Here is a 16,271-nt window from a genome sequence, read left to right as displayed (position 1 = left end):
TTCCTTGATCAAAAGATAAAGCTTAAATATAAAGAACTTAAAAACGGGGTCTACAAACACAGCAGTCATAAAAGACCTGCCCATCACCACGGTGTAAATGTTTGGGAGAAGGTTAAAACTGAAGTTGAGGAATTGTGTATTTCAAACCGCTTTGGTTCATTAAACAGTCATTTTTTATTTTAAAGCTATTACATCAGAGTTACTTGCATTGCTACTGCATAAACTCCGAGATCTATTGTATTCAAAAATGTTTTATTAAGTTATTTCATTTCCTCCCCCAAAAGATGAATATGCCTTCAATTTTGAAATAAAAAAGTTTTCAATACAGTACAAGTATTCAATACAGAGAAATTTATCTCACTAAAAGTATCAGGGTTTGAGCCACATTTTCCTCTGAACCTGTATTTCATAGTGCTCCTCCAGAAAATACATTTTTTTAGGTTCTGATGGGAGTCTCTCATTTTATTCTTGTCACTCCAGGTAGTCAGAAAAGACGTGATATTAAAGCGAAAGCATTCCCTAACGAGATACCGTAAAGGATGCTCACACAGGAGTCACGAGGCAAGCTCCCACAAGCTCCTGACTTGCAAGACCTCGGAGTGGTCCAGGGACCCAGCATTGGCCCCTCATCCTCCCTCCACCCCAATCCAAGCTGTGCATCCAGACACGTACCACTGGCTTTGGCTTCTGAGTAAGAGGGGCCATCCTCGAAAGTGAAAATCTGGGACACGCTCTGGCCCAGGTAGGAGGGAGGCGGGTAGTAAGAATGCATCCTGTACTGGGAACTCACTGCGTGGCGGTTCTCCGAGTTTTTCATCTGCTTGAGAAAAAAGAAAGGAATACATTGAGCCCAAAGTTGCATTTTACAATGATTACAAGAACTGCCTGACTCAAAGAGAACAGACTATTGCTGTTGGAAGTTACCTTCAACCATGAAAATGTACCCTACCCCTAGCACAGTGACCCTAGAAACTCTAACTGTGCATCCTTTAGGTGACTTTTCTATCTTGGGGTCCTTACTGGAACATTCCTGAAGCCCCATTTGGTCACGTGATACTCAGTTAACAAGCACTAAGGGACACAGCAAAAGGAACAACACGGCCCAGGAGCCAACACGTTGCCGCAGCTCTGTCTAGTTACTTAGCCATAAGCAAGTTATTTGCTTCCTCACTTTCCCTCACGTGTAAAACAGGCATCTCACTTTGGTTACCTCACTGTGTTCATATAAAAAAGAACATTAAAAAAAAAAAGACAACACGTAAAGCTTGTTTAAGTGTAAGCTGTTGCCATTCATGCAATGATGTGCTCGATACTGTCCTCAACGTCTCTTCCCACCCCCTTCCATGCTCTCCCTATAGCAAAAAACCCAAGTCTGGGATCTCCACTTCTCAGACCCTCTAAGGTGATGTGGATTCTGCAAACAGGACATGCAGGGAGACATTGAAGGCTGACTTTGCAGTCATGTAGACACATGACTGGCAAATGAGACTCTGACTTTGGGACACTGGGGCAGCTTTTATGTATGGAGCAGCTCTCCATTGCTTCCTGACCTCTCATTTAAAGGTAAGGTGATGTGACCCGAAGACTTAGAAGCCCCCCCTCCCACTTCCACAAAGTTGCGGAGCTGTTCTATTTCTTGCATGACCCCTGATACAGACACTGAGATGTGATCCTGTCTTCCCAGGAAGAACAGCTAGACTTCAATTATTTATACTACATTTTTGTTTAAGATTTTATTTATTTATTTGACAGATATCATAAGTAGGCAGAGAGGCAGGCAGAGAGAGGAAGGGAAGCAGGCTCCCTGCTGAGCAGAGAGTCCGATTCGGGGCTGGATCCCATGACTTTGGGATCATGACCTGAGCCGAAGGCAGAGGCTTTAACCTACTGAGCCACCCAGGTGCCCCTATTTAGACTACATTTAAAAAATTAAATTTAAATGGTATTAAAACTTTGTTTAAAAATTCAATTTAAGGGAATGTTCAGGAAAAATCAACTCTGTCCGCGAATTAAAGAGTAAGTTCAAAATCGTGTTTTTCAATCCAATAATGCTACTTGATTAAGAAACTCATACTAACATGACAGAGGCTGGCAGGGCAATTTTACATACTGGGCTTCCCCAAGATTATCTACGAATATTAAATTTTGGACAATTTTCCAATGACTACAGGCCTGTGTGTACTTTTTCAACCCTCGCAAGTGATCCCCAGCACAAATGAATGCTCTGATGGGTTGATTACTTCTTCTTGGCAAAACAAAGACAACTGTATTCCAATTGATTATTTTCTCTCAATTTGAAGTTTATCTGGCAAGCTCCCTTTATCCTTCCTACTCTGTTTCTCTGAAGCATATTAATTGGTATCTCTTCCAGTTTAATCACACCATTTTCATCTCCTATCATCACATAAATCCTTATTAAGTAAGAGGCTGAGCAGGCTATACTTTGAAGCAGCCAAAAGGGAAAACCTGCCTGCCCATAATGAAGAACCCCAGGTCAGGAGAGCCATTAAAGGGCCATGAAATCACTGAGGAGGGTAGGGACCACTTAACTGCACAGAAGCCAATATCAGTTAGACCAGTGCATCCCAGGGCTCTCTTAATATGTATGCAAATGGCCTGGGGCTAAGCAGATTCTGATTCAGTAAGTGTGTGGTAGGGCCTCAGTCTGGCACAGGAGATGCTGATCCTTCTGGCTCAAAAACCTCATGCTGGTGACAAGGGACTAGAGTAAATGATCCTTTCTCTCATACTTCACACCTTCAGGGCCCCACAACCAAAAAGGACCTTCTAAAAACTCTTTTGATCCATTGTTTATCACTGCCAACTTTCCACCTGCATGGAGGGAGGATGGAAATCCTGTAAATAGCACTGTTAAGTTTTCATGAATTTTCCTTTTATACATGAGATTCCTCAGAGCTAAAGGAATTTTCTCAGAAGTCTGCCACCATCTAAGACCAAACTCCAACTCTCTTCAAACGAAAGAGCCATTGCTGCCGCTACAGACCTCCCTGAAATCCCCTGCAGTCTACGTAATGAACTTTGAGCAAGAAGCCAACTGTCAGCTTTAACACACACAACATCACAACAAATGGTGAGGCTTCCCCTGACACCCACAGCAGGTGCTAAGCTGGTTACATCTTCTGGTTTGACATCTGCAAGTCAGTTCTTCAAGGAAAATGCTTTTCAATGTTCTCTGTGTACAAGTAAACTGACAGGTTTTGAGACCTGCAGGCTCTGCAAAATGCTGGATTTTTTTTTTCTTTTACTCTGAATTTGTATAAAGCCTCTTTTCAAAATGTTGAAAAATGTTCACTATGAGTCCAGAGCAGGGATCAGCAAATGTTTTTGGTAAAAGGCCCAACAGGAAATATTTTAGGCTTTGCAAGCCAGAGGGTCTTTTGACAATTGGTAAATGAATGGGCATGGCTATGTTCGAATAAAACTTTATGTATAAAAAAGGTACACAGGTTTACAACCTTCACTCTCACTGGAGGAAAGGGAGGAGATCACCCAGCACTCAGGTCTGCGCTCCACCACTAGAGTATCTGATTTCAGTGGTCTGGGAGGTGGCCTGGCCCTGGGCTATTTCAAAGCTCCCCAGGTAACTGCATATAGTACATCATTAGTATTTGTTGTAGAGTTCAGCGATTCATTAGTTGCACGTAACATCCCGTGCTCATCCCAATAGGTGATCTCCCTAATAACTACCACCCGGTCACCCCATCCCCCCGCCCCTCCCTTCTGTAACCCTCAGTTTGTTTTCTGGAGTCTCTCATGGTTTGTCCTCCTCTCTGATTTCTTCCCATTCAGTTTTCCGTTCTTTTCCCTATGATCCTCAGCACCATTTCTATGTTCCACATATGAACGAAACCATATGATAATTGTCTTTCTCTGCCTGACTTATTTCACTCAGCAGAATCCCCTCCAGTTCCATCCATGTGGATGCAAAGGTGGGCATTCATCCTTTCTGATGCTGCATAATATTCCATTGTATATATGGACTACATCTTCTTTATCCATTCCCCAGGTAATACTAATGTGATGTCAAGATTGACAGCCAGTGACCCAAATGTACTTACATATTTCCCACAACCCCAAGAAGTATGAAACCCCAAGTATTAACTAAAAAATGCAAAAGGTTAAGTCTGACAGACAGGTCAACTGCTGCCAATCTCAAGTTGTATTGTATTTGCAGAGATTCAAATAAACTATAGAGTTTTTTCCCTTAAACTAAAGCTTACCAAAAAATAAACAATTTCAAACCCATGCATGTTAATTTTTCCCTTTAATTCCTGCTATTTCTAGAAAGCATCACATAACAAGGATTATTTAGAACTAAGAGTTGAGGGATTTGAACTCAAACACTGAATTTCCCAAATAAATCCCAAGATCACTGAGCTACAAAAGACTTCGAGGAAAAGAAAAAGATATGAAGGGTCAGACTCCAATTGAGGTTATTAAAATAAGAATTTGCTGAAGCCATTTATCACATCAGCCACATTCAACGTGAAGAATAACACAAATAACCATCCGTGTGATCACCTGGACCAAAGGATGGTTCTACGCACAGCTGACTCTTCAACAACAGAAGAGGGCATCGACCTCCCCATGCAGTCGAAAATCTACATGTAACTGCTGACACTCCCAAAATTCAACTATTAAGTAATCTGCTGTTGACCGAAGTCTTACTGATAACATGGTAAAATTAACACACACAAAGAGTATCCTTAGAATGAACTAAGTTAGGGGGATAAAACACTATTAAGAAAACATAAGGAAAAGAAAGCACATTTACAGAACTGTGTTATACTGACTAGAAAAAAATTCGCATAAAAGTGGACTCATGCAGTTCATACCTGTTCCTTTCAAGGGTCAACCGTAGCATTTCTAAGCATGTATGTAAGTCTCTGAAATGTGAAGCCAGTATCAGATTGTGACTTGTTTAGGAAAAGGCATGGCAAAATGTGATTTCAAACGCCAGGTCCCTTCTAGTTACCTTCTAACCACTGCCTTCCTACCCCCTCGCCCCCGAAAAAGAACAAGAAACAAAAGCCACAGTCCTGGCTGCTTTTGGATTAGACAAATGGGTAAACAAGGAAATGTTTGAAACTTGCTTTACTTAAAAACAGTAGTACTTACTGGGGGCAGTGTGTCCCCTGGGAACATCTGGTGACTTGGGGAGACACTTCTGCCGGTCACAGCTAGGGGAGGGGAAGGGAAGGGTGTGCTGTGGGCCTCTAGTGAGCAGAGGGGATGCAATGCACAGGATGGCCCCCACACAGCAGGAACTAGCCAACCCAGCATTTCAAGAGTGCCAAGGTTGAGAAAATTTGCTTTAAACACCCCTAGTCCCTACTTATGCTCAGCCCCTCACCTCCGGCTCAAATGGCCAACTGAGGACAGAACTTGTACACAATTAGTGGCAGTGTTCAGTTCTGCTAAAAGGATCTAATTTTTTCCCCTTTATTCAGGGAAGCCTTGTTTCTTCTCAAGATTTTATTTTTTTGTTCCTTTAAATTAAACAAATGAACCAAGTAAAACCTAAAAACCCAGTATCCAGTGAATTATGAATCCCATTATATTAGCATGTGGTAGCTGGCAAGCAAGAGACATGTTTTATAATCTTATTACCCACTCTAAGTCTCTGAACCAGAGTGTGACCCACAGATAGAAACTGGGCTGGTGGGGAACGTGCGTGGTGTTAGTATTAACCCCAGAGGAACACCTAAGAGCTTTGGGTTTTCTTTTATTAAACTGTTGAGGACATACAGCACAATAAATCTGAACCACAGGTTTCTTTTTATATACCTTAGTCACTCTTTTTTATAGTTACAATAAAATCCCAACAAAACATAAAAATATAAGACCCTACTTCCTTAAAAAAAAAAAAAAATCCTAAATACTATCCCCTGGTTGTCTGGGGGCACCGGGGCCGGAAGAGCGTGATCTTGCAGAGAACAGCCCACCCCATCCAGGCTGAGAGGGGTCTCTAAGACCAGACCACGGACTAGCTGTTCACGGAGCCCCGCTCAGCTGCAAAGCAGGGCTGGCCAGGAAAGGAAACAGCCTTCTGGAGAACCGTACAGGAGAACTGTACAAGATAAAATTCCCAAGTGCAAACCCTGATATTAAAACGAATAGTAAGAAGATAACATTGGCAGTACCATGTGCTTTATAGCTCTTTAAGGCGCAAAAGCCACATTTGGGATGAACCTTTGGTTTTATGAACAGAAATGTTTTTCTGAAAAAAAGGCAGGGCTCTTCACACACTGTGGAATTCCAGGTCTCCTGGTGATGTGAGGAGCGAAGGCTGGGGGCTGACTTTCATCCTCATTAAAGGATTTCTTCGGCTTTAATAGAAGCTTCTTTTCAAACCCTTGAATGGGATGCCTGCTCCCACACTCACCTCACCACACCCTGTGAGCCCTCCTCGCCCACAGACCTCACCTGCGCATGTGCTTTAGCCAAAGGGCAAGTGCCCATTCACCTCCTGAAACACACGCCTCATTCATCCTCTGGGATGCCACACGTCACATCTGGAAAGGATTCTTCTTAATACACAAGCTAAAAATGATGGCTGTTACGTGCACATTTCAGAGATGACTGAAATATCAACATGGCAAATGCTGACTCTTGGGACACAGCCCGTCCTTCCCCTTTTCCCTCCTTGTCCCTCGGGTCCTCTGGCGGTCAGCTTTCTCTAACCCAGCCTTCCTTAACTTCCTCTGCTGTGTTCACCTTGCTTTCTCTCCGGGGCTCATGTTACTGGGATGCCCTCCACGTCTCTGCTCAGTGCGAGGAAGACAAGGGGACAGCACATCGAGACTGGCCTTGTGCCACCTCGGGCCCTTGCAGGAGATTTCCCCAAAGCCTGGGTAGATCTGTCCAGTGAGCCATAGGGGAAGGGGCTGGCTCGGAGGGTCAGCTGAAGAAGCTAAGAGCTATGTGCCCAAAACCAGAAGGGAGGCTCCTCAGAGAGGAGGTGGGAGAAAAAACAGGAGGAAGAGGACGGCCACGCAGTAGAGCAGGAAGGACAATCAGTTAAGCAATGACAACTCTATGACACCTGAAACCCCACAATTCCCCAAGCTCCAGGAAGTCTGTGACAAGACAGGCGAATGCAACATGAAACCTGTGTGAGTGCGCCTTCTCAGAGAGAATGGAAGGAAAGGAGCTCCATGTCAGGTCTGCACTCACAGCAACACAGACACAAAACACAGGGAAAATAGCCGTAAGATGCACCACAAGATGCGTCACCGAACAAGAAGCAAGTCGTCTGGAGATACAGAACCAACACAGACTGTGAGAACATACGGTAAGCCTCCCTCGACTGCTCGTGCCCAGAGAGGGCATGAAGAGCCACACCACTCCCACACACAGTTTAAGGAGTGGACACTCTACAGGGATCAGGACAAGCACATTTGTCACTGTCTGTTATGCTTGTCCTTATACAAAACAATTAAATAGGATTATTTCCACATTTTAAAAAACCCAAATTAGGGCGCCTGGGTGGCTCAGTGGGTTAAGCCGCTGCCTTCGGCTCAGGTCATGATCTCAGGGTCCTGGGATCGAGGCCCACATCGGGCTCTCTGCTCAGCGGGGAGCCTGCTTCCTCCTCTCTCTCTGACTGCCTCTCTGCCTGCTTGTGATCTCGCTCTGTCAAATAAATAAATAAAATCTTTAAAAAAAAAAAAAACCCAAATTAATTTTTAACTTGTGCTGCTTGGTTGGTTTCACCATGTGCATCTGTGGTGTTGAGAGAACAGGGTTTACTCCTTAGACAGTATTTTCCAAAACGCAGCACTGTGACTGCAAGTGACCTAATTCAGCAGGTTGCGATCAGTATAAAAACAAAACAAAACAAAACAAACAAACAACAACAACAAAACAGGGGCACCTGTGTGGCTCAGTCCTTAAGTGGCTGCCTTCAGCTCGGGTCATGATCCCAGGGTCCTGGGATCCAGCCCTGCATCAGGCTCCCTGCTCAGTGGGGAGTCTGCTTCCTCCTCTTCCACTCCCCCTGCTTATGTTCCCTCTCTCCCTGTCTCTGTCTCTGTCAAATGAAACTGAATAGAATAAAATAGGAGAAAAATCTGAACTCTCATTGTCTATGGTATGAGGGAGAACTGTTGTATGAAATGTTTCATTTTGTGTTTGTGTATCTGTGTAAACATGAACTCAATCACAATATAAAACATTAAGTTCTTACTCTGGATCTGTCTAAAATGTCTGAAAGTCACTGGTATATAAATCTGGTAAAAGGAAGCAAGGACTTTCAAGAAACAGGTGCCACAAGAAAAAAACCCATTTTATAAAATGGTTCCTTTCCTGGACCCTGGAAAGATTCAGATGCACTTCAAGGGCTGGGGGTGCTCATCTGCCTGCCCACAGTCTCGGCTACAGCCAGCCCAGCGCCTCCCTCATCTTCCCAAGCCACGCATCTCTGCTGGACTACCCAACTCCTGGGTCAGTATTTCCATCTGTTTTGATTCACAAATCTAAACCACCTGAAGTTTTCCAGAGCTAGACAGAAAAGCATTTACATGAACGCTAACAGAAAACACAGCTTCAGCAAAGTAGCTGGTGGAAAAGGGCGTGGAAAGTCTGCATTTTTAAGAACCAGACTGGGGGCGCCTGGGTGGCTCAGTGGGTTAAGCCGCTGCCTTCAGCTCAGGTCATGATCTCGGGGTCCTGGGATCGAGTCCCGCGTCGGGCTCCCTGCTCGGCGGGGAGCCTGCTTCCTCCTCTCTCTCTCTCTCTGCCTGCCTCTCTGCCTACTTGTGATCTCTGTCTGTCAAATAAATGAATAAAATCTTAAAAAAAAAAAAACAAAAAAAAACCAGACTGATAACTCTCGACACAGGACTCCCCGTTTCGGCGAATATGGTGAGTCTCTGAAATCATTATTACCCCTCTTCAGCAAGGTGATGGGGCTTGCGACAGCGACTTTCTTTCTTTCTTTTTTTTTTTTTAAGATTTTATTTATTTATTTGACAGAGAGAGATCACAAGTAGGCAGAGAGGCAGGCAGAGAGAGGGGGGAGGAGGAAGCAGGCTCCCCGCCGAGCAGAAAACCCTACTCGGTGCTTGATCTCAGGACCCTGAGACCACAATCTGAGCCTCAATCAGAGGCCTCAACCCACTGAGCCACCCAGGCACCCCTAACAGCGACTTTCTTAAAATAATTTTGAGAAAATGTTGGTTCTTTTTTTTTTTTTTTAAAGATTTTATTTATTTATTTGACAGATAGAGATTGCAAGTAGGCCGAGAGGCAGGCGGAGAGAGAGAGAGGAGGAAGCAGGCTCCCTGCTGAGCAGAGAGCCTGATATGGGGCTCGATCCCAGAACCCTGGGATCATGACCTGAGCCAAAGGCAGAGGCTTTAACCCACTGAGCCACCCAGGTACCCCGAGAAAATGTTGGTTCTTGACCACAGGACGAATGGACTTTCAGAGGAGGAAAGGAAAGAAAAATTGAGTAAATTCATTGAGAGATGCTAGAGAGACCTGTCCTCTCTACTCTCTGGGAGTCCTCACAGTGAAATAATCATTAACATAAGAAGAACCAACAGCTCAGGGGGATGAAGTGACCAGCTTCCACTCATAAAGAGATTAAACAGAGAAGCAGGATCCAAACAGCAAGTCCGCCTTGGAAGCTTCTCCACTAACCTTAGCCGCCCTGCCCGCTATAAGTTAAGACGTCTGATTATAAAGACCTCCTCACTAACTTTGGCTTTTACCAGTTCTTCTGTGTTTTCCCTGCTTCAAGATCAAATAAGAAACTTTTTGGTAGGGGTTGTGCGGAGGGGGAACGTCTGAAAATGAGAGGAAAATGAGCCTATAATCACACATTTGGGAACTTTGATTTTAGGACTGAAAGCATTAGAGGCATCCATATCTGTTCCCATCTTGATGGACAAACTTAATTAACCTTTGCTACTCTGTTCCAACCTACTGTTTTAGACAAAACTAGTGACCCACAAACAATATGTTACCATCAGAATCTCAACGGCTGTGACATCAAGAGATATAGCCCTATCAGCATTATCGGGAAATAAGCCACTTGGATTAGCTGCTCTAAGAAATATGGATTATATTCATGTCACACATGAGCTGTCAGAAACATTAGGATACTTTTAGCATAAATCAGCAGTGTGAAGGGTATCTTATGAGTACTGAACATGACAGACTGCTCGGAGGGCAAGGGGAGACGGTCTGGGGCCTGCTTTTACACGCGAGCACACGCACAGACACACACTTCACCTGAGCTGGTATGAAAAATTCAAAGGCAGGCTGCTGAGGGGTGATGGGTCCACCCAACTCCCCCTGGGTTAGCGGTATGGAAAGGCCACTCCAAGACTGTGATGGACAGCCCACCTCTAAGTAACCAAAATGACACAAGAATGACCAGAAATCTGTTTCTCTGAAGTGTACAGAAGAGGGAGTGGCAGGAGAGGGGACAGGATGGGGAGCCACAGAACCATGCTGAAGGACTATAAACTCCGAGATTTAAATTTGGTTAATCCTATGAAGACATAAGAGTCTCCACTTTCTCTAGTATAACCAGTCTCAGAAAACATCACCTAAGGTATGTTACATCCTCTAAGATCTGATAAGACATATCCTAAGACATAAGAAAACATCATATAATACCTGTCAAGGCTTCTTGCAAGGAAAACCAAGAATGTGAGCTGCCCTACTAGGAAGGCAAAGATATAAGGGAACAGATGTGCCCTCTGCAGTCAGGTAAACCTTGGCTCAAAGCCAACCCCACGCTCAGCAGCTGTGTGATCCTGGCAAGTTACTTCCTCTCCCTGCGTGTCCATTTTCTTACCCACAGATGTGGTAGCAATCCCTGAGGGCTGCCTGTAGGGGGTGAACAGACAGCAGATATGAAGTGCTCAGACTGTAAGGCTGTTCAACACCTGTCCTGCTGCACCTTCTCCATCCCTTCCCCCAACGGGGCCTCCCTCTGTGGGTGCACTAGCGGGACGGCAATGGTCACACTCCAGGACCCCTCTTTTGTGGTGCCCTTTCCCAGGTATGCCAGGGGTCTGCTAAAAAAGAGGGAGACAGACAAACCTTTTTATCACATACATAAGTTTTTTAAGTATATGGACCTTTTGCTTGGTATTTGAAAGAAAACTCCCTTCTCTGAATTTTTTCTACTTTTCAAATCTTAAAAATTTGAAAACCCCATTCCAGATGCTACCCTGCCACTGTTACATACAGAGTGAGAGAAAAAGAGCAAGAGCGAAGAATGTACCTTCACATTGTTCGGAGCCCATACCATTACTCAAGACGGGATTATTTTGTCCTCCTGCATTCTCTCAGGACTAGCTGATAAGAATGACTAACTGCCAAAAAGAATGCTCATGAGAAGGAATGAGATGAAAAGATGTGAAAAACAAAATAAGGACATAATCCCTTTTCCCCGGTTTCTCTTTCTTCTTATGAACCCCCTGGCCAGAGGCTGTGCATGACCAGGGTGATGCCCACAGGGCCCTGGGAGCAACCTGTCCTGGGGGTGCTCACGGGGCGCTTGGGTGGATCAGTCGTTTAAGCACCCAACCGGATTTTGGCTCAGGTCATGATCTCAAAGGCTTGTGGGATCCCATATTGGGATTTGTGCTCAGCAGGGAGTCTGCCTGAGATCCTCTGTCCCTGCCCCTGTTCCCTCACCCCCACGCTGTCTTACTCTAAAATGACTTAAAAAAAAAAAAAAAAAGTAGTAAAACTCGTTTAAGTCAATCTGCTTTGAATTGTCACCATCCAGTGGCCGTTCTCAACAACAGCGGTGATGAGACCCCGGCCTCACCCCGCCCCCGCACACCACTGCACAGGGACGACATCTCTACAGCCCTCCGCAGGAGAGCTCCAGGCTCAGTCACAGCAGCACCCGAGAACTCCGTGTGTCCTCTGGTACTCCTGTAATCCACTTCCCTGCGACCTATCCCGGGGGGCGGTGAGCGAGGCTAGCACAGCGCCAGGGGCAGAGCTGGGACTCAGTACATGAACGGTAATGATGAATGGGTGAATGCATTTCTCATACACTCTCTGTAATATGGTGGAGATTTTTTGGGGGAAGATTTTATTAAGTAACCTGTATACCCAACAACGTGCGGCTCAAACTTAAAACCTCGAGATCAAGAATAACATATTCTACCAATCCAGCCGGCCAACCAGGTGCCCCAGAGATGTTTTGTGACCCTGTTCTTTCAACCTTTCTACTGTCATATTCCTAATACAGTTTTCTAAAATAGGGCAAACTAGCCTCTCCCATGCATCCCCTAGATTTCGGTCTTTATTTCAATTAAGGAGGGACACTTAGCAAGCCATATAAAATGGGCTTTCAAGAAATTTGAGCCTCACCCAGCCATGTACTTAAACACTCTGAAAAGCAGTTGATTTTGTATCACATTCACATTGCTTAGGAAAAAATGTAAACTAAAAGGGCAAATATAAACAGATAAGATTTTGGCCATAAGCCCAACCAAATCAAACCTGAAAGCTTTCAAGAACTGTGATCTAATTATCTGGTGTTCAAGCAGACCACAGAATCCCCAAATTACTGGATGCTTTACTAACCTGGTGCTACTGTCAGAGATCAGGTTGTGTAAAAATCTTGCAACAGACCAATAATGTATTTCTTTCTGCCCCCGACTGAATACAGAGCAGTCCCCGGGGTACCCCAGCACTGTGCAGGGTTTTCCAGCTCCGTCCAGGTGACATTGAACTTGTGTTAGAACGGACATGAACCTGCATGTACCAGGGTCTTCCCAGGTTCCTAAACACCTGAGCCCCCCTAAACACGGGGGCTGCCTGGATGCTACCGGACTGCTCCCTGCAGGCTATCAAACAGCACCTCAGGATGTTAAGGGCCCAGTCCCTGGTCAGCACCGCCTGCCCCCAGGGCCAGGTTTCCAGAGGCCACTTCTATTCTCTTCTGTCATCTGTACTTCTGTCATGGTGCACATCTGCACCAAAACACTTGGCATAAATGCCCGCCCTGTGCCCTACTGCCCTTAGGAGAGAACCCTCAGCCCACCTCTCACCATCTGTCCGGGGGCAGCTTCCAAAATGCCCACTGCCTCACTCAGCTCTGTTCAGGCCCAGAGCCCCCCCACAGAGGCACCGAATCCTTCCCACAGTGCCCTCACTGCAGGCTCAGAAGCAAGAAGGCCACGAAGCCTTCATCATCTGTGAGACAAACAAGCAAGTCCTTCAAGAAGGAAGCAATAAACGCCAGATGCTGGCCACCATGCCCATCGCTGGTGATTGCTGAGAGGCAGGGAGTGGGGGCTGCTCCCATGCAGGCCTCAGGGCTCCGTGGTCCCTGGGGCCTGGCGGCCAACAGAAGCCCGCTGCCTGCAGGAGCAGGACTGTGCTGAGAAGGCCCCCAAGGGCCGGAGCCATTATCCTCTCCTTCCAAGAGAAGAATCTTGGGAGGAGGTATGCTTCAGAAAGGTATAAATGCGGCGAAGATTTGACAGGCTTCTGAAGGGGAAGTTCACAGCAAAGGCAAGGTAGCCTCAAACTTGGAGAAGCCGCATACCTTCCCTTCTCTGGCTTTAAACTTCCTGAGGTCTGTGGGGACTTCTGTGTTTCCTTGAAGAGAAGATTCTCTGAGACTGACCCTCTGACCTGGCCGAGTCCTGAGTCCTCACCGAGCCAGACAGCAGAGCCTACCTGGGGTTCATGGGAAGGAGTCCCACAAAATGCTGGGTGTTCACAGAGCTGCCACAGAAAGGAAGAAGGAGACTAAACCACTCTGCCCGCAAAGAGTTAAGCAGCGTGTAAAGTGGACACAATCCCTAAAAGCAGCAGCAGAAGACCCAGAGAACCCTGCTGTTGTCATGGTGACACACAGTGACTGACGCAGAGGTTTCCAGACTCTCTCTGGACTGCAGGCTCCTAAAATGGAGAAGAGACAGAGACGGGGAGGGGCAGGGATGGTGCTGAGTGAGGGCATTTACACAAAAGAAATCCTGCCACCTCATAGAATCATTTTATTTTCACAAAACATTGGAGAGCATAGTCTCAATAAAAACAATTAAAAAAAAGTTTTGTTAAAGTAAGCTCTTCGCCCAGTGTGAGATTTGAACTCATGACCCTGAGATAAAGAGTTGCATGCTCTACCGGCTGAGCCAGCCAGGCACCCCAAAAGCAATTTTTTGAATTGAATAATTGAGCTTTATGAAAAGTTCCCTTGTCCTCCTTTTCTCATTTCTCTGTAAAAACCAGCACAGGTAACAACAACCCTCACGGAGGACAGTGAAGCACTAGACACATTCCCAGTAAAATAAGATGGCTCTAATATCCGCTGCAGGTATCGGAACTGAATAATGCACCAGGAACATATATGAGAACTGGGGGCATCTGGGGGGAAACAGCAGTAGCAACATTTTTCTGCATCTATCCTGGATACCCCAAAATAAGCAACGACAAAATGATCAAAACTACAGATTTTGGGGCGCCTGGGTGGCTCAGTGGGTTAAGCCGCTGCCTTCGGCTCAGGTCATGATCTCAGGGTCCTGGGATCGAGTCCCGCATCGGGTCTCTGCTCGGCAGGGAGCCTGCTTCCCTCTCTCTCTCTCTCTGCCTGCCTCTCCATCTACTTGTGATTTCTCTCTGTCAAATAAATAAATAAAATCTTTAAAAAAAAAAAAAAACTACAGATTTCACAGAAGTGGTCAGATACGAAATAAATATACCCCATCTCAGCAGAACCCGTCCCACTTTCAATCAACATGAACTTAAATCTAATTCTCCTTTAAAAAACCAAATAAAGGTTGTTAGCACTAACAGCCTCAGGCAAATACTGAATCTACTGAAATTACCTTTTCCTAAGGAAAGAAACTGCTTGAAATATTTTACATGGTATCTGCTCTCACAAACTCTCCTTGTGTGTGTGCTGGCAAACTTTGCTGATGTTTCTTTCTTGAGAAAACAGGCAGTCAGCGTCCACCCGCCAACAGACAGGGGCCAATACCCCGCTTGCTCTAAGAGGAGAAGCGTCGGCTAGTTTTACCGGCTGGCATGGGACAGTTTGGAGAAGGCAGCCCCGGCAATCACAAGACTTGTTTGGCAAGAGAGCCCCTGACCAAGGGTAGAGGGCCCAGTGCTGGGTCCTGGCTCCCCTGTACCCAGCCGCGTTCCACTGTGTGGAACCCAGCCTCCTCAGCTCAGACCTAACCTGGAATCTGAGGTGGCCAGATGTGCGTCACCCTGGGGTCCCTGATGGTACAGCTTGGTGGCCTGAGGCAAACAAAGAATGGATCTCAAGTCTGTTAAACCTTAAAAGCTGACATGGATTTTGCATTCTACTTCCTTTTCTCTGACATACTGTTTTTCAGGTCTAAGAGTATTTTATAATACTGATTGTTAATGAGAACTGTCTCCCTGGGAACAAGAGCCAGATTTAAGCCACCCGCACCCCCACTGGGCCCTCCTGTGCGACTTCTAGGAGGTGGGGAGGGGCTGCCGGCTGCCCCCACATAGCGCAAGCTCCAGAAGTCACTTCCTCTTAATCTTTTAGCTAACACATTGTTCTGATGCTGAGCAACTCGAATGAAAAGAGGAGGCAGTGTGCAAAGGGCCCCATCAGGCTGCTTGTTGTAGGACCTAGACCATCAAAGCGCAGGGGTTTCTGTAAGGCCCTGCGGGGCCCTGCTGTACCCCCGCCCAAGGAAGGTGCTAGAGGGCCATCCCAGGAATGCTCACAAGGAGGCACCTTCTCCAAGCTCCAAGCTCCAGATGCCGGAATCAGCTTTCCTTCCTGTTTGTAGCTCAGTTTCAAACACAGGGCTACTTAGATGACCCTCAAGTTCCTGTCTCTTTGTCCAGGTGACAACAGCAGGATTCCCCCCAAGACCTGCATTTCGCATGTTTGTCTGATTCAGTGGCGGATGCCTACCACACGGCAGGCTCTCCATGCCTGCTTATCTAATAAGCGAACACACCCAGTGAGAGGTATCAGCATACACGGGCTAAGACACTTCAGACTGGGCCCAAAATAACCACCTGAATGAACGAAATCACCCATGTTGCCACTGTGACCGCACCAGCACTGTGTTCCAAATAGGAGTCTGCCTGGGAGTCTACACATTGGTGGCCCCAGCTTCTGCAAAGCAATCCAGAGGCCGCCTGCCAGAGGGACAGAAAGGAGACCCCAGGTACAGCTCTGAGTCCTCCCGTATTTATTTCTGCTCACTTGATATGTACCTCTCCCTTGTCAACCTGGTACAACATGTTTATTTAAGAGATAATGTTGC

General features: G+C 46.0%; 1 protein-coding gene across 1 annotated transcript in view; it reads right to left on the bottom strand.

The window, feature by feature from the left end:
- DMRT1 (doublesex and mab-3 related transcription factor 1) overlaps window positions 1–16,271 on the bottom strand; it is a 103,374-nt gene that overhangs the window by 39,082 nt on the left and 48,021 nt on the right. Inside the window, exon 4 of the mRNA XM_044264345.1 lies at window positions 673–817. Coding sequence (XP_044120280.1) covers window positions 673–817 — 145 coding nt within the window. The remainder of the gene's footprint in view (window positions 1–672; window positions 818–16,271) is intronic.

Source organism: Neovison vison, chromosome 9 (genome assembly GCF_020171115.1).
Source record: "Neovison vison isolate M4711 chromosome 9, ASM_NN_V1, whole genome shotgun sequence".
NCBI classification, from domain to species: Eukaryota; Metazoa; Chordata; class Mammalia; order Carnivora; family Mustelidae; genus Neogale; species Neogale vison.
The sequence above is the reverse complement of the archived record's forward strand: the minus strand, read 5'-3'. Positions and strand labels throughout refer to the sequence as shown.